General features: G+C 43.3%; 1 protein-coding gene across 1 annotated transcript in view; it reads left to right on the forward strand.

Moving 5' to 3' along the window:
* MROH1 (maestro heat like repeat family member 1) overlaps positions 1 to 18,714 on the forward strand; it is a 177,452-nt gene that overhangs the window by 87,602 nt on the left and 71,136 nt on the right. The window contains 13 exon segments of the mRNA XM_043977158.1: positions 1,345 to 1,489; positions 1,749 to 1,789; positions 2,091 to 2,232; positions 2,578 to 2,630; positions 5,030 to 5,137; positions 9,848 to 9,967; positions 10,965 to 11,087; positions 12,924 to 13,070; positions 13,272 to 13,298; positions 15,413 to 15,535; positions 15,955 to 16,034; positions 16,509 to 16,620; positions 16,872 to 16,967. Coding sequence (XP_043833093.1) covers positions 1,345 to 1,489; positions 1,749 to 1,789; positions 2,091 to 2,232; positions 2,578 to 2,630; positions 5,030 to 5,137; positions 9,848 to 9,967; positions 10,965 to 11,087; positions 12,924 to 13,070; positions 13,272 to 13,298; positions 15,413 to 15,535; positions 15,955 to 16,034; positions 16,509 to 16,620; positions 16,872 to 16,967 — 1,317 coding nt within the window.

The following is an 18,714-nucleotide window of genomic DNA, read 5'->3' on the forward strand; positions in this document are numbered from 1 at the left end:
CTTTCCATTCTTTCCTCTCTTTCTCTACATCTTCTTTCTATCTCTCTTACTTTCTCTTCAAAGTCCCTTTTGAGAGCTTCCATGGACTGAGACCAGTTCATATTTTTCTTGGAAGCTTTGGATGTTGTAGCTTTGACCCTATTATTATCTTCTTCTGAGGTTGTATTGTGGTCTACCTTACCCCCAAAGAAGTTTTCAATGGTCTTCTGTTTTCTCTGACTACTCATCCTGGCTTACTATTTCTTAGCTTTTAGCTCCTTCTTAAAATGTAGCGCTGCTTCCAGGACACATTGTTCATGCTACAGTGCGGCCCAGGGGGTGATTGGGCTTCTCTTTATCTTCTTTACTCCTAAATTCTTCCTCTGCCCATAAATCTGACAGACAAATGATTCCATGCTCTCTTAATTTGCTTATGGTATCATTCTTTATATATAAATCATGTACCTCTGAGCAGTTTTTAAAAGTTTGATAGTGAGTCCTTACCCTGGTGATTGGGACCTTTGGATTTATCAGATGGTAAGATTCTAGGATTGTTTGCTTCTGAGTGTTGTGTACCCCATCTGGTTTATTAGGTTTTAACCAGTACCAAATCATTTTGATGATTACTACTTCTGTGAATTGGTTTTTTGTTTTTGTGTTTTGCCGGGCAATGAGGGTTAAATGACTTGCCCCAGGTCACACAGCTATTATGTGTCAAGTGTCTGAGGCCAGATTTGAACTCAGGTCCTCCTGAATCCAGGGCTGGTGCTTTATCTACTGTGCCACTTAACTGCCTGATTACTACTTCTTAGTATATCTTGATATGTGGTACTACTAATCTAGGAGGTATCCCCTGCTGATAATACTAACTCCCTCCCCCATTTTTTTTTTAAGTGAGGCAATTAGGGTTAAGTGACTTGCCCAGGGTCACACAGCTAGTAAGTGTTAAGTGTCTGAGGCCGGATTTGAACTCAGGTACTCCTGACTCCAGGGCCGGTGCTTTATCCACTGTGCCACCTAGCTGCCCTTCCCTCCCCCATTTTTTCAGTTTTTTTTCTTGAGATTATTTTTCTCTCCCTCCAGAGAGTTTTATAATTTTTTTCTAGCTTTATAAAGTAATGCCTAATAATTTGCTATCATGAAATAATTCTTGTGTCCTAGGTAGATGACAGTGTTTATTTTTGAGGTCCTGTCTGTTGGCCACTGACCACAAAGACTTTAGCTGTAGTGGGTTATGAATGTGCTCTAGATCTGTACCTGTCAGATGCAGGGTGAAGCCATATGGCAGAATTATAGGAAGAGTCCATAGTGGGCTGCCTTTTTGGGAAGGATTCTGTATCACCTGGGTATTCTATCCCCATGCAGGTTCTTTGGCCATACCTTCTGGAGTTCCTAATCCCTGTCCAGTTCACTAATGCTCTGACACCGCTCTGCAAGAGTCTCATGCACCTGGCAATGAAGAGGCAGGAGGAAGGGGAGAACTCATTCCTCATTCAGTATGATTCAAATGGTTTGTACCATTTGTGCCACCTTAGCCCATAGAGTTAAAGTACATGGAATATTTGGGTATATTCAATCAGAAAACGGTCTTTTTTCCTCCAGGTTGTGGGGTGGGGAAGAAGGAAGAACATGAACATTTCTTAAGCCCTTATCAGGTGCTAAGTGCTATGCCAAGCCCTGAGGAATGAGAGGGGGAAGCAAAAATGGTGAAGGTGTTGGAGTTCATCTTTAGTTAAATGAATGTTTTTGTGTTTATTTCTCTTTTTCAGTAAACCTTCCATCTCCCTTTGCTCTAACTACAAGACTCTTGGTAAGTGTTTGTGGCCTAACCTTGAAGCTTCCCAGGGAACTGGGCCATGTTCTTTTCTTTGGAGAGAGTAGGGAGATACACTTAGTGGACTTGCTGCTTGGACCTCATTTGCTTCTGAAGGAAGTTACTCTATGGAGTAAATTTCCCTGTACCGCATTGTTTCTCTTGATATTCTGCCAAGCTTTGTTTGCTCTGGACATGAGATTTGCATCCCAGCCAGGAGAATTTGTGAGCATCCAACATCAAGATCTTGCTCAGAACCTATAGCTTTTGATTTTGATTTTCTGTCTTTTCTTCACAGATTGTGTCTTCACACCCTTACCTGGGGGAGGGCAGAGGAGCAGCCTCTCTACGGCTACTGAATGTTTTGCACCTTAATATCCATCCACTGTTGGGTCAGCGTTGGAAGAAGACCATTCCCCCTTTAGTAAACTATTTAGAAGGTAAAGCTTCTATAGGTAGAAGGTGGGGAAGAGGAAGAGAAGGAAGGACCTGATAGTAAAGAGAGAACTGTGCCCATTCAATGTAATGCCCATTTTTTATGGATTTTAGCTGGGTTCTCATAAAGAGGATGTCCTTGAATAGCATCTCAGTGTTCTAATTGGCACCTTGGAATGATGGTTTTAAAATAAACCCTAGGTCAAGTGGGAGAGATGTATTTGACTATGGAGTTCTGTTTCAGTATCCCTGGAGGGCACTGGGTGAGCTGGGGCTAGGTGGCTGGGCTCAGGAGAGAACCTTTTTATGTTTATGAATGGTCAGCCAGTCTAACTGAATTATTATTTCAGAATACAATGAAGAAACCCTGTCTCAGAAGGAATGGGAAGAAAAGCTGCTGATGGTAGGAAATGGGAAAGGATGCTTTATCTTTTCTGATGTAAAAAGAGAAGGAGGAGACTGTGAAAGGAGAGCTTTTAAAGGCAATATGCTATAGTGCAAAGAACATCATATTTGGGAATTAACGGCCCAGAGTTTCAGTCCTGACTCCTACTCTTAGTTAACTAGGAGTGTGGATGTAAACAAATCATTCAACTTATTTGAAACTGTTTCCTCATCCTTGGAATGGGAATTAATAATACTTGGACTATTTATGTTACAGAATTGTCATGAAGAAAGTGCTTTGTAAACTTTAATGCACTATATAGATAGATAGATAGATAAATTATGTCAGGCATCAGCCAAGAGGAACTGTTCCACAGGGAAACAAGCTACTGGACAGTGATGGGGAGTAGCCATGGTGACCAGTCAGTTACCCAGGCAGTTTTTTCATAGGGGGTTGAGTTAACAGATCCAGGCAAGAGTTTACTCTCCCCCTATAGGGTAAATTTCTCTGTTAGTTTTCCCCTAACTCTGCTAAATGGAGGGCTTGTATTAGTGAGCAAGACCAGTTGTTGGGAAGACGTCAGTGCAAATTAGTGTCCTAGAAGAAGGAAATGAAGTCTACCAAATCCTTTCTTAGAACAGAGGCGAACAGACCAGAGGACTAAACTTCTACCCATCCCAGCTGACCTGGAACAGAGCCAGAAGGGATACTCCTGTAGGGAGACTGGCCTGATACAGCAGGCTTTAAAAAGGGTCTCAGCAACTTGAGTTTCCATCTAGACCATGAACTTGCTCTGTGACATTGGACAAGTGACTCTTTTTGGGTCTCCAGTTCCTGGTTCCTGGAGTAGTGGGAGACATTCAATCAATTAGTCAATAAACATTTATTAAGCCCCTATCATGTACCGGGCACTGTGCTAAGCACTGGGATTCAAATGCAAAAAGACATTGTGCCCTCAAGGAGGTTATATTCTTTTGTTTATTTGTTTGGTTTGGGGGTTTTTTGTGAGGCAGTTGGGGTTAAGTGACTTGCCCAGGGTCACACAGCTAGTAAGTGTCAAGTGTCTGAGGCTGGGTTTGAACTCAGGTCCTCCTGAATCCAGGGCCAGTGCTTTATCCACTGCGCCACCTAGCTGCCCCAAGGAGCTTATATTCTAACAGGGGAAGATAGTACCTATAGGTCAGCTAGTGGATAGAGTGTCAGACCAGGAGTCATGAGGGCACACCTTCCTGAATTCAAATCTGGCCTCCAGCACTTACTAGTTGTGTTACCCTGGACACTTCACTTGACCCTTGTTTGCCTCAGTTTCCTCATCTGTAAAATGAACTGGAGAAGGAAATGCAAATCACTACAGTATTTTTGCCAAGAAAACCCCAGTGGGGTCATGGAGAGTCAGATGTGACTGAAACCACTGAACAGCAACAAAAGTATATGAAGGGAAGCTAAAATGGGGTGGGAGGGAGAGGGACAGGAAAGGTATCTGGAGGAATTGTGGAAAAGCCAGAGAAGTCCCAAAGTGTGCAGCCAGGTGATGCTTCTATGCATAACTGGAAAGATGAGCTTGCAGAGGGCAACATGGCTACACCAGGCTTTATAATGTTACCTTTCCCCATTTCTTCCGTGTCTTGCCACTTTATGTGGCAGAGATCATATTGAGGCCAGCTGTAGCACTAGAGAAGATTTACTTTTGGACATGTGAAGAATTCAGAGAAGACAAGTTATGATCTCATCCTGGTACTCACTTTCTTGAGGCTCTCCTCATAAGTACATGAGTCCACCTTTTGTGCAGGGCTGGGCAGCTCCTGGGGCCCAGGTTGAGACCTGGTTCAGGAGGAATGACACTGGCTGCCTGGCTGTTCCATGAACGAGATGCTCCATCTCTGAGTTTTGGGCATTTTTTCTGGCTGTCCCCCTTTCCTAGAACACTCTCCATCTTCCACCCTGACTACTGACTTCCCTAGCTTCCTTTAAGTCCCAACTAAAACCTGTCTTCTACAAGAAGACTCTTAATTCTATTACTTTCCTTCTTTTAATTATTTCCTATTTATCCTTTATATAGTTTTTTGGGTATATATTTGTTTTCATGTTGTCCTCTTTATTAGACAGTAAGTTCCTTTAGGGCAGGAACTGTCTTTTGCTCTTTTTGTATCCCCAACACTTAGCACACTGTCTGACAATAAATGTTGATTGATTGCTAGCTCATACTATCCTACTGAGCATTTTCTAGTACCTCAGGGAGTCAGAAGACAGATACCCAGGAAAACTCTTGTGACTTTGGCAATTCCCTATGGCACAGAGCTTGTGATATTATCTGCCATGGTTGGGTGTGGGGAGTGGTCTTTGAGAGTGAACAGATGTTCTGGCTTTGCTGCTCCCCAAGCAATTTGCACTGGTGTCTACTATGTATGTGTTTGCAGTTCCTCCGGGATACCCTTATGGTTGTGTCTGATAACACATGGATTTGCCAGCTGAGTTTGGAGATGTGTAAACAGCTGAACTGCTATAATGGAACGCCTCTGGAGAAGGTCTGTTTTTGCTATTTCTAGTGCACACACTGAGGGGCTAAGGGTGGGCCCCTGAAACAAGACCAAGTGCCTCACTAGCTTTCTTTAGCCCTCCTCCCTGACATTAAGGTAGGGTGGGGAAAGAGCATCTTGCAAGAGAAGAATCTGATAGGGTTCCCTGAGGTCAGGAAGACAGCAGTGGAAATAGGTTTGGGATCCCAAGTACTGTCAGTATTCCTAGATCACCAGTCCAGCAGCCACAACCTGGTAAAATACCAATCGATCGACATGGATGATTTAACATATAGGATCAGTAATGTTAATGTTAATGTCAGCATTGTTTCTTGTTCAGTCACTGGACCCTTTCACTTAGCCTTTATTATAACCCTATGTTTCTAGGAAGCAGACCTAGGGCTGTAGTCTAGTCCACAGAAAAATCGACTGCTGGTCCCATGCCATTGCCTAGACCATATTACTTAAAATAGGCCTGATGGAAACCACTTCTTCTGATTCTTGCTGATTCATATTGTGTTGCTTGTTCCTCCTTTGTATTGTGTGAAACTTGACTGATGTTCTCTTGTGGCACAGTGCATTCAGAAGCCACAGTTCTTTTTTCTGGATGTGGAGAACATTTTCCATCATAATTCCTTTGGAATTATCTTGGATCGTAGTGTTGCTGAGAAGAGCTAAGTCTGTCACAGTTGATCATCACACTGTGTTGCTGTTACTGTGGACAGTGTTCTCCTGGTTCTGCTCACTTCACTCAGCATCAGTCCACTTAAGTCTTTCCCGGTTTTTCTGAAATCTGCCTGCTCATCATTTCTTACAGCACAATAGCATCTGATTCAGGGTGGTTGGCCATATTAATTGCTGCAGAAACCTCTTGAGATAAAGATTATGTAAATGAACTGGGAATATTTAGCCCAGAGAAACTCAAGGGATATGATAGTTATGTCCATATATTTGAAAGTCTGTTATGTGGAAGAGGGATTAATTTGCTAATTTGGTTCCAAAGGGCAGAAGTAGCTATAAATTGCAGAGTCAAATTTAGGCTTATTGTAAGGTAAAACTTGGGCAGCTAAGTGCTGCAGTGAATAGAGTGCTGGGTTTAGAGTTAGGAAGACTCATTTCCTGAACTCAAATCTAACCTTGGACACTTACTAGCTGTGTGGCCCTGGGCAAGTCAGTTAACCCTGTTTGCCCCAGTTTCCTCCTTTATAAAATGAGCTGGAGAAGGAAAGGGCACTCTAGTATCTTTGTCAAGAAAACTCCAAATGGGGTCATGAAAACTTCTGAAAAATTTGGAGCTGTCCAATAATGACTGGGTTATCTTGAGAAGTGGTGGATTCCTTTTCTTTTGAGATCAGAGACTCATACTTTAGGATTCCTTTCAGGTATAGGTTATACTAGATTACTTTCATGGTCCCTTCCAATTCAAATCCTATGAAAGAAAGAGCAAGGAATGATGTTAAAGAGCTGGAAGAGAGGACCTAGAAGGTAGGTTTGACTGATGAAATAGCTAAATAATTGTCTTAAAAACTACAGAAAAGGCAGTGATCATGAAGATTGAGAAAAGGCCATTGGATTTGAAGAAAAATCATTTATAACCTTGGAGAGCAAGTTCAATAGGGTAGAAAGGAGGGGAACCATATTATAGAGGCAAGGGAATTTCAGTTAGCTAATGTGTAGACTCCAGTTACTAGAAGGTTAGAAGCTAAAATGACAATGCTATTGGACAGTAGCTTTTTGAGAAAGAATGAAAATCTTTTTTCCTGGGTGCAAGTTCTACTGAGGCACTATCAATCCTCCTCGTGGCCCTTGACTCCCCTTCTTTACTACTGGCTTTCTGTGGATTGAAGAGGAAATGAATTTCTTTTTAGAATGAGGCTTCAATTAATTAGACTAACATGCTTTCAGTAAGTCACCAACATGGTACAAATGGTGAGATGAAGGAAATTTGAGACTACATTAGATAAGGAAGGCAGCCCTGGAGCCTGGGTGGGAAGAGAGAATTTCCTGGTGTGAAAGATGATTTCTCTCAGCATTTGTTGTGCTCTCTGTTTGAACACAGACACCAATTTGGGGAGAAGCAGAAGAGAAAGGGATAAAGTTAAAGGCCTAGAAGACAATGCTGAAAAGGCAGACTGATGGGTTAGGGAGCCAGCTGAATGCCTTTGTATTTATTTTGCATTGACTTGTCTGTGTACCTATCATATACCCTGAGTATGATGTAAGCTTATAGAGGGACAGGATTTCTCTATTTTTACCTGTATTCTGCAGTATCTAGCACAGTGCCATAGCATAATGCCTAGGCACTTAGTAAATGCTTGTTGAAGAGGCAGACAGGCAGAGTAATAAATGGAGTATGTTTCAGGCTTGAGGTATCAACCATGGAAATGCATAGCAGAGAGGTAGTAGACTGCAGGATGATATTGGAACATAGAAGTCCCCTTTGGTAGGCACATGGAATATTTAAATATAATAAGTATTGAGTATAAGGCTAGAAAGATAGGTTGGAAACATTTTGTGGAGGACCTTGAATACTAAGACAAAGGAGTTTGTATTTTATTATTTTGTTGTCCACTTTAGCACTCCTGACCTCCTCATGTCATGCTTTTGTGTTCATCTTCAGTAGCCTGCTGTTGCTGTTATCTTTATATATGTCTTTTTAAGTGTAATTTGGTTGGCAAGTCCCCAGTGCTTTTTGATAACTCCCCTTAAATATGCATCATTGATGCAGGAGGGATTTTCAGGTATAGCTGTGTGGAAGGTGGTTGGAGATTTGAAGTGAATCATCTGCATACAGGAGTTCATTGAAGGCACTAGAGAGAATGAGATCACCAGGGGAAAAGCTAAAGAGAAAAGAGAGCTTCACCTGTTACCACAAACTTCCTGTTACAACTGTACTTCTCTTAGGGCATTCGTTTATAAAGGCAAGGAAAACTTAAATAACAGGGTGAGGGTTAGATAACAACAAAAATAAAACAGTTCTACCTAGTGTGTGTTTTAAAACTAATCTGCTATTGCTTTTTACACAGGTTTTAGGTAAGCATATATTAATTTATTAATATTATACCAGCAAAGGATTGACCATGTGTCTCCCTGACTTCTCATGGCCTCAGGCCGTATGGTAGAGAAAGCAGGGAGAGAGCTTCGGCATGTTAGTTAGCTAGAGCAGGAGAAGCCCCAAAAGAACCATGCTGTCTTCCAGAGAGAGCATGTGGTCTCAAGGAGCCAAGAGAGGCCCAGAAGAGGCCCCCAAATGCCCAGAAGACCTACAAGGGGTTTTATCCTCTTTTGATAGAGGTGGGTCATTATACATTGATCAAAGCTAATTGATTAGCATCATTCAATTCCATTGGTTGACATGACTTAAAGGTGGTCTACATGAAAATGAACTCTACTAATGATTTCTGGGAAAAAAATGCAAGAAACCCTCACTCAAGTTGCTTAAGGCAAAGTCCATTATCTAGGTGTGGTTTAATCCCTTCAGTCCTTTACCCTCTAGACAAAAGTATCTCTCCATTCTTTTTGTTCCCTTGGGTTTGTCCCCGATGAGATTCTCTGAAGTTTCTCTGGGAGAACCGGACTTTCTGGAGTGGGGATGGGGAGAAAGGACTGAGAAAGTGATCTCTGGGTTCCCCAAGAAATCCTTTATTAATAATTATTTTCTCATACTAGCAAAGACCAAGGGGCTTAAAACTTGTTACACTTACCCTTTCTACTTAAGAATTCATTCTGATAATGATTTTACTTATCACCTTAGTGTCCCATCCCACCTACACAGGTGCACTAAACAAAAATTATTTTCCCCAGGTTTCTTTCCAAGGCTCACTATTTAGTCTGTTGGGAAGTCTCTTGATCATTAGCGAGGTCTTGGCTCAACTTAAACAACGTTAGTACTGAAGGATTTCTTACCTTACCCAGATATCCCATGATTAAAGAGTTCTGTTAGGAATATTTTTCCTATATTCGGTTGAAATTCCCCTCCCCGTAGCTTCCACCATTCATCTTAGTACTAATCTCTGGGGCGATATAGAATAAGTCTAATCAATTTGTCCTTGGCCCAGGGCGTCCTTGCTGTATTCTATCCAGACATTATAAGATCACCTTCCCATTTTCCTTCCATCTAAGTAATTGCCTCATCCTTCCCCTAGGAGAGAGTGCATGAGTATTATAAAGCACCATAGACAGTCAGTACATAATCTTGAAGGTGCAGAAACACTTCCCAAAGGTTACAGAAATAGCCCTCAGTTGTCCTTCCACCCAGGAATGAGGAAGCCCTTCTGTGTGTGTGTGTGTGTGTGTGTGTGTGTGTGTGTGTGTGTAAAAATAAGATTGAATCTTCCAAGATGCTCTGGGTGCTCCACTATTTTCCCTCTATCTGCTATTTGCCTGCATGTGTGCGCATGCACACGTGCACACACACACACACACACACCCTCTGTTGGCCTTGCTTTGAGCTTTTCTTACTTATTTCCTTCTTCATCCACTTCTTTTTCCTTTACCCTTAAGAGGCTAAGTATAGGAGACTGCAGACCCTTACATCCTTAAGTGCTAACTCAGGCCTGCCTTCAGCCCTAGAGGTGGCCTGAGCTAGAGGGTAGAGATAACCATGAGACACTCTTTAAGGTGATTTCCCTAAGTGTGAAACCATGTCTGATGTCCCATTTCCCTTGTCTAGAAGTTTTGATATCAATAATTTAAGCACATCTCATATTTGGTTTCCAGAACTTCCTGTATAAATGCATAGGAACTACATTGGGGGCTGCTTCAAATAAGGAGATAGTGAGAAAACATCTTCAGGAACTTCTTGAGACGGCGAGGTACCAAGAAGAAGCTGAAAGGGAGGTACTGGGACTTTTTTCTTTTCTTTTCTTTTTGAAGTCTAGAAGCCAAAAATGTCAGGGTCTGGGGTAGCCCTTGTGTTATCCCTGTTTTTCCTAAACCAGATCAGTATTAATGTAGTGATTCCCCTTACTGTCCTTCAAGATTGTCTGTGTTAAAATTAAGGATGATTAGCATACTCCCTTTCCATTGTACTAATATACTAATTTGATGTTCTCATACTTTAATAAATTTCATTGTCCTAGCCCCAGGCTCAAATTCTTTAAAATTTACTCCCATTACTTCCCCCTGCCTGTCTCCCATTTGTCTTCCTGAAGAGTTAACCTCTCAGATAAATAGGTGAGGAAACTAAGAGTGGCATTTTGTACTTAGAAAATTTGCAGAAATGTCCCCAGGATTGTAATCACTCAGGGTCCTATCTTACCTCTGAATGGGTATGATGAGAGGAAAACCTTTACTGAGTAATTCATTATTTTCCTTCCATAGTTTAAAAAAAAGTTAAGATCTTTTCCCAGGCTATATGCAGGAAGTATAAACTCACAAAATTTGCTGATCCTCAGAATAAATACTGTCTCTTTCACATTTTCCCCCTCCTCTTTTGCCAGAGCCTTCAGGACAAGTGTGTGTAATTCCTGTAAACCTCATTCTTTTTAAGCTAGTGGGTATCCATATGAGCAGCTAAGAGGAGTCTTGGAGAGTTACTGAGTTACTCCTGACAATTACTATTATTGTGGTTCCTTTGGGGAAATTGTTTACAGAGGATACATTACTTCATAGAGAGTGTTTCTGAGCTCTCAAAAGGGTTACTCAGTTTTGGATAAGGTATTATATTGGGTGGTATAACAAGGAGCTTGTTCCCTTAGATGGCAGGGCATCTCAGAAGTCATCAGTGGAGAGGCCAAGGAGAATCGTTTCTGAGCTAGTCAACTTGAACAGAAAGCCTAGGCTGAGACATTAAGCACCTTTCTCTCCTAACTGTGTATGTATGTGCCATTCTCAGGGGCTGGCCTCTGGCTTTGGGATTTGTGCCATCAATCACCTAGATGACACCCTGATAAAGCTAGAGGACTTTGTAAAATCAGACATCTTCAGGAAATCCGTGGGCATATTTAACATTTTTAAGGTATGTTGTCAATCTTCAGAAGGTGAATTGGAAAGAGTAATAAATATTGGGGGATGAAGATTTATCTTGCTCAGGCCCCCAGAATCCCAGTGTGTTCTTAATCTTCTATATATGGTATGACTTTATTGATTTGCTAACTTTTTGCCTCATGCTTTTTCATCATCAATACTCAAGATGCTCATTTTGTCCCTTTTTCATATCTGGGGAAACTGATGCACAGAGTCAGAGAGAGTGAGCCCATGCAGATGAGATAGTCAAGTTTAAGACCTCACTGAACAGATTGATGAGCTGCATTTCATTTCTAGGGAGACCCTGGAAGATGGCTTCATGGTATCATCCAAGCCCTTTTGGTTTGTAAATTACCCTCCTTGGGAATAAGAAGGAAGAGTCCTTGATGAACAGAAGGTCCAATTCTTTCCATGATTTCTAGTAATCTGAGAATAAAACAGTGAGGAACTCTCAAAGTGCCTCCACTAGGGACACTGCTTTTAGACAGCATACTTTTCCTGAGACCCCAGAATAGTTCTGGCACTGAGAAGATACTCGTTAGTTGTTGGCTCTTGGTGTTGTCCTTGCTTGCTGTGGGGATTTCTTAGGCTGCCAGAAACTCTTCCTAAAACTCTTGTTGAGGCCCCATGATAGTTTTGACTTGGGAATTGGCCGGCAGAGTTTTCCGTATCAGCCTATGCCCTCTGGTGGCCAAAATGAATGTTATTGAGTCACGTCCAACTCTTCATGACCCTTTTTGGGGGGTTTTTTGGCAAAGATGCTGGAGTGGTTTGCTGTTTCCTTCTCCAGCTCATTTTACAGATGAAGAAACTGTGGCAAGCAGGGTTAAGTGACTTGCCCAGGGTCACACAGCTAGTAAGTGTTTGAGGCTGGATTTGAACTCAGGAAGATGAGTCTTCGTCACTCCAGTCCCAGCACTCTAAAAGCATTGTTCTGAGAAGGGGTCCATGGTTTTCACAAGACTGACTCCCAGTGGGGTCCATGATAAAAAAAAAGTTCAGAACTCATGGTCTAGTTCAACCACGTAATTTCAGAGATGAGAACACAGGATCAGAGACGGGAGACTGGCTTTCTTAATATCAGAACTAGTAAGTGCAGAACTAAGTTTTTTAACTAACTACGCTTTCAGACTTTTAGTCTAGTTCTTTTCCCACCACCTCACTCTGCTTCTGAGATGATGATATGCTGTATTCCTTTGCCCACCCTCTGTTATTTAGTTTTTTTGATATTCCTATTCTCCACCACCTCCTTTTGCTCTAATGGGGGCACATCCTTTTTGCAGCCTTCTTCCTCCTTCTTTAGGTCTCCCCAGGCCTATACTCCCCACTTATATTTTCCATACCTTAGCACTTGGACAGTCTATCTGTCCATCAGTATTTTTTTTTTAAAGGGGGTTTTTTGGTTTTATTTCTTAATATGTTTCCACAGTGCTTTTCTCCTTTTTTTTTTTTTTGGAGGGGCAATGGGGGTTAAGTGACTTGCCCAGGGTCACACAGCTAGTTAAGTGTCAAGTGTCTGAGGCCAGATTTGAACTCAGGTACTTCTGAATCCAGGGCTGGTGCTTTATCCACTTTGCCACCTAGCCGCCCCCTGTCCATCAGTATTTGATTAGAGTGGGATTTCTTCTAAAAGAAGAGATTCACTTTCCACTATCCCATTAACATTTGAATTGATTGAATACCCACTGGCCTACTTGAAAACAACTCTTCTTACCTCCCCTTTTCTCCATCTTTTCCTTCTTTGGGGGTTTATGGGGATTAGGGGTACACTGGGAAGATAGCAAAAATGTGCTTTGAATGTTTGTTGATGCCTCCTCTGTCCTGTCAGGACCGCAGCGACACTGAAGTGGACAAAGTGAAGAGCACACTAATCCTGTGCTATGGGCAAGTGGCAATGCATGCCCCTCCAGAGCTGGTGCTGGCTAGGATTGAGTCCGACATACTCAGGAATGTCTTCCAGTACTTCAACACCAAGGTGGGGAACTGGACGGCCTTTGCCCAGGGCACAGGGGCTTGGAAGGTGACAGGAGGGTACCAGCCTGGCAGTTGGTTGAGCCAGGCAGGGCTCAGCAGGGCAGGGGATGCGTATGAGACTAATACGTACTTACTTAAGTGTTTGATTATACCATAGTTGCTCATTTTAATTTTTTGTTTTGCTTTTTTTTTTGTTGTTCAGGTTCTGGGAATAAAGGTAGAAACTAAGGTACAGTGTTGAGGAATTAAAGCTGAACTCTCTGTTCTTCTTTTGCTGTTTCTGTCTTTTCCTCTGTACTTGGTAATGAGCATCAGGGAGGAAGGCTCTAGGGAAGAGCTTCCTGGGTGCTGCTGCTTTGTTTGGGGCCCTGTGTTCAGAAGGAGGAAACAACATTGGAAGAAATGGTTTTCGCCTCCCCTGCCCTCACCTTACCTGGCCTCTCTGGGGCTGGGGCTGGCTGGAACCTGTGGAATATGGGTGGGGGTGGGCCCATAGACCTCCTGGCCTATAGATATTCTGGTCTCCCTCCACCTCTGAGCTTCAGTGCCTTGTTGGCCAGGCTTGTCCTGGATCCTCCTACCCTATGCTCAGTCTTATCCCTGTCACTCAGAATCAGCCAGCCAGAGAGATGGACAGAATTCTGTCTCACCTCTAGCTTTGCTCCCCACTGCTTGCTTAATGCCAGGTCCTTTGAACTCCAAAAGAGCTTCTTAGAAGTAGCTGAAAATGGCATTTCAGGCCATCCTTGGATCCTTGTGTCAGGCCCAAGGGTTCACACTTCTCCAAGCTTCACTAACGTGTTTCCCTTCTGGATTCATGTTGGCACTAACCGAACAAAAAAAAAAGGGCTTCTGTAAAATGACTGGGGGTTCCCTTTCTTTGGGGCAGTTGAGCCATTCTCTCTAAGAACAGACCAAGCCTTCTGGCTCCCACACCTTTGCTTCAGTACTGCCTGAGGGGTGCTTAGTTGTTGGAGCAAACCTAATGGATGTAATTAGGTAATGACTATTGGGAGGGACGGGGTGGTGAAGGCAGGAACATAAATTGGGATTAACCTCTCTTCACTCATTTCATAGATGCCTACAATGTCAGAACCGGAAGGGATCTTAGAAATCCCCTATTTCAACCCTCTTGTTTGTCAGAGGAGGATTCTGTAATTCGTGGTATTGCTGAACAAACCTCCCACCTCCCCTCCCCAAAGAAAACCACTTGTTCAACAGCCCTTTTTTGGTGTTGGCTAGAACTTTCTTGTCCTACCCAGTAATTTTCATGTGATGGGTAGGTTCCTATCAGTCAAGGTTTTCTGGGGATTAGGTACAGATACTGGCTCCATTCTATCTGTGGGATCTTGGGGGACTTTTTCTTTTCTTTTTTTTTTTCCCTTTTTAAAAGTTTTTATTTTATTTTGGGGGGAGGACTTTTTCTAAACCTGCCCTGGTAGCTTCTCTCCCACTTCTCATTACTTCTAGTCAAGGGTGCTGACTAGTAATACAAACCCCCAACTATTTTCCATTTAGGGAATTACATTTCACTCTTATTCCCTTTATTAGAGACTGATTGTGTGCGCGTGTGTGCGCAAGCGCGCACGCGCACACACACACACAGACACAGTGGAACATGGCCTTCTAGGTAATGGACAGCTAATGAATGACTAATGCCTTAAGCAGGAATTATGTTCTTGTAAAAGGTTTAAGTGGTAACAATAATACCTTCTTTCATCAGGGGCTCCAGAAGCATTCTCCAGCTTAGGACAAGACCAGACCTCATAAAGTGAAGGACCCTTGGGTTTGGGGATATTCAGTCATAGCATAGCTGAGTATCTTGGAATGCAGGGAATGAATCACTTGTCCCTTTGGGCCTTGTTTGGAACAGGTCCAGACCTTTAAGATAATTAGCCAAAGTAGAGGAGGCAAGAGAAGGCAGCTTCCTTTAAGGCCTCTTTCCTAAGGAAGTAGAGAATATTTCTGCCTATGCAGAGGAAAAGGGCATAGTTCTGCCCTATGGTAGTACAATTGAATGGTAGCAGTATTGAATGCTGGAGGCCATTTATGCTAGGTCTTGAACTTAAACCTTATTTATTTGGGTATATTGTTCTCCATTTCAGGAAGTTGGGGAATATAGTCCCCAGGCTCAGGGACCTCAAGTATTCTGCCTTTAGACCTAGGACACTTAAAGAGACATTGAATAGAGAGCTGAGACCTCCTGTCTTTAGATTCCTTTGTCCTACCTGATTTAGACTTGTGTGATTGCCAGTTTTGGTGGTGGTAACTGGCACTGGTAAGCCTTCTGTCTGTTCCTTTGTGCCCATGTCCAACCTTTTCTCCTGGGATATTTGTCGTCAGGACCTAACCCTGAAGCTGTGCCTCATTCGGAGCATCTGCATGATCAGCCAGGCCATCTGTAAGAGTGTTCAGTCTTCTCCCTTCGTCTTCTCTCAAAAAGCAGAGTTGGTGGCTCAGATGATGGTGAGGCAAAATCAAGATGGAACTATCCTTCACCTTAGGGATGAGTGGGCTTTTCATAAGGGGTTCTGGGACTCCAGTGTGGTTGAAGCTGGCAGCGGACTTTGTTAGGGATTATGTGCAGTAAGATAGGAGAGGTTCTCTTGCTAGGTTATGAATGGCCTACATGGGAGCCAGTGTGATATATTGTGAGTTATGCTTGGGGTTCATTGGGAGGGTCTGTGAATTGAGATTGGCGGGGGCAGGGGTGGGGTAGGAATTGGAAAGAAAGAGTTGAAATGTACACAAAGCAAAGAACAGTAGGGACCTTGTCTCTGGAGATAAGTATGTCTTCTAAGGAGGTGAGCCGTATGTGGGTAGCGTAACAGGAAGAGAAGCCCTAAGACAAGTGCTGAGGGACAATTCTGAATTGCTTTGCTTAGGAATTTATTCGAGCAGAGCCCATGGACTTTCTGAAGACAGCAATACGGAAGAGAGCCATGATTGCCTGCACTTACCTATCGTATCCTTTCTCTTCCCTCTGGAAAATGCTTACATTGGATGGTGGCTGCTGAATGAACTGGGGGAGAATGTATGTGGAGTCTGAGGCAACATTAGCAGGTAGCATTCTCCAATTGGATCCCTTAGGGCTAGGGGCACATCCATCCTCTGTGGCCATAACCCTTTCCTAGCTAGGTGGGATCAGGTGCTGTTACTGAAAGGTTTTCACTCCTGCCATGGGTCCCTATTTTTAGTCTTTGTCTCCCTTTCCTTCTTTCCCTTCAGCTGTGCTCCTTTAAGCACTGCTAATCAACAGAAACAAAGGAGCTGAACACTGTCCATACCTCCCCTCTGAGAGGGAATATGGGGGGGCTGTCTCATGTACTAGGTCTGTGTACAATAGCCCACATCAGGGTGTGCCCAGTCCTCAGAAGTCCTGTGGAGTGGAGATAAGATTTCAGGTACTCAAGGTGGGCTTCCTTGACCTACTTTCAAGAACATTGGAGCCTCCACTAGAAGACCTGGACAAAGCTGAGTTGGTCCACAGCTGCCTGCATAGTGTGCTGGCCCTCCCTTCAGAGGCTGGGATAACCTCCTCCTCCCATCAGGTGTGATTGATGGGAATCCTGAGCAGACTTAACCAGGGAGCTTCACTTGGGGTGAGGGGTAGAGAGTGGCTGGAATTGGCTTCATTACTTATTCCCAGGTTAGTGGGGTGTACTCTGATCCCTGGAAGGCTACTGTTATGACCAAGGGTTTGGCTCCTGTAATGTCTTTCCCTCTTTCTTCCCTTTCAAGGCCTTTTGGAGGGAAATGGGGGCTTTTTAAACCAACAGAAGTGCTACTTTTCTTCATCTAGACTCTGTACTTTGATACTATGACTGCACTCAAGGATTTGCTGACAAGCCTTCTACTTCGAAACTTAACTCCCCAAGGCCTGCAGAACATGTTTGAGGTATGATCGGGTGGGATGGTGAGCTCCATAGAACAGCAGAGGACCTAGCCAGACCCTATTACCCCACTCTTCCTGCACCAGCAAGTCCAGCTAGATCTGGTCCCCAACTCTTGGGATGGTTTTCATTTCTTTTAACATGAGGTACAGGACTTTTCTTCCACTTCCTCATTTAGCCAGGAGCTATAGGAGCAGCTGGATAGCCAGTTCCTCCTTTGTTTCCTTCATGGGCCTTGTGTCCCTATATTAGGAGGAGCTAGGTGTGCTTCAAGAGGATCCCTGCAGATGCTACATCCTTGAGGCAGCAAACATTCTTTTTTTTTTTTTTTTTTTGGCGGGGCAATGGGGGTTAAGTGACTTGCCCAGGGTCACACAGCTACTAAGTGTCAACTGTCTGAGGCCAGATTTTAACTCAGGTACTCCTGAATCCAGGGCCGGTGCTTTATCCATTGTGCCACCTAGCCGCTCCTACCTTTTTTTTTTTGGTAAGGTAATTGGGGTTAAGTGACTTGCCCAGGGTCACACAGCTAGTAAGTGTTAAGTGTCTGAGATCAGATTTGAACTTGAGTCCTCCTGAATCCAGGGCTGGTGCTCTATCCACTGTGCCACCTAGCTGCCCAACCAGCAAGCATTCTTGACTAGAACCCTAGGTAGGCCCACCCCTTCCAGCCCTGGCTCTGGTTTGAGAGCATAGGAAGGGGAGTGCATGACTATGGTTATTCTATGCCATAGAATCGGAGTTGGAAGAGACCTCTGAGGGCATGTAGACTAACCTGTGTCTGAGCAGGAACCTTGTACTAGACTCTTGACAAGGAGTCATTCAGTTTTCATTTAAGGATCTCCAGTGCTGGGGAACCCAGTACTTCCCAAGGTAGTCCGTTCCACTTTTGGGCAGTTCTAATTGTCAAGATCTTCCTTTATATCAAAGAAAAATCTGTGTCTCTGAAACTTCTCATTACTCCTAGTTCTACCCTCTCAAGCCAAGTAGAACAAGCCTATATGTTCTTCCACATGATAGTCATTCAGATACTGTTATCATATCACCCCTAAGTCTTATCTCCTTCAGGTTAAGCATTACCTTACTGTTACCTAACACCTTATGAGACAGTTTTTCGGATTGTGGATTTTGGATGGTGGAACTATACATTTTGGAAATAAAAATCCCTCCTCCTAGTCTTTCCTTGAACTGATTGTGTTTCCTTCAACAACTGAGTTGCTAAAAATCTTGTCCCTAGTCTGACTGGGCTGCAAGGAGCCCATACAGCCCAGTAGCTGCTGGTAATATGTTTCTGAATGGCTTTGGTTTGGTGAGCCACTGAAATAGCATCCTGGGGTTGAATGTGGGCATGGTCATGCTTCTCTGTTTTGCATCCTGTCTTTCTTGGATAATTTCCCTACTCTCCTAAGTAAGGTACAGTAACCAAGATGCTAAGACTTAAATCGTATCAATACAAAGCTGAATGGGGGTTGAACATTTCCTCACTGAGATATTGTTTACACTTGGCTTTCATATGAGTTTTCTCTCTCTTTTTTTTTTTAAGTGAGGCAGTAGGGGTTAAGTGACTTGCCCAGGGTCACACAGCTAGTAAGTGCTAAGTGGCTGAGGTCGGATTTGAACTCAGGTCCTCCTGACTCCAGGGCTGGTGCTCTATCCACTGTGCCATCTAGCTGCCCCCGAGTTTTCTCTTTATTTATGAGAGCTTTGTCTCTCCATTAGATTTTGAGCCCACAATGAGCCTTTGGAGATACT

This window comes from Dromiciops gliroides, chromosome 1, assembly GCF_019393635.1.
Source record: "Dromiciops gliroides isolate mDroGli1 chromosome 1, mDroGli1.pri, whole genome shotgun sequence".
NCBI lineage: Eukaryota > Metazoa > Chordata > Mammalia > Microbiotheria > Microbiotheriidae > Dromiciops > Dromiciops gliroides.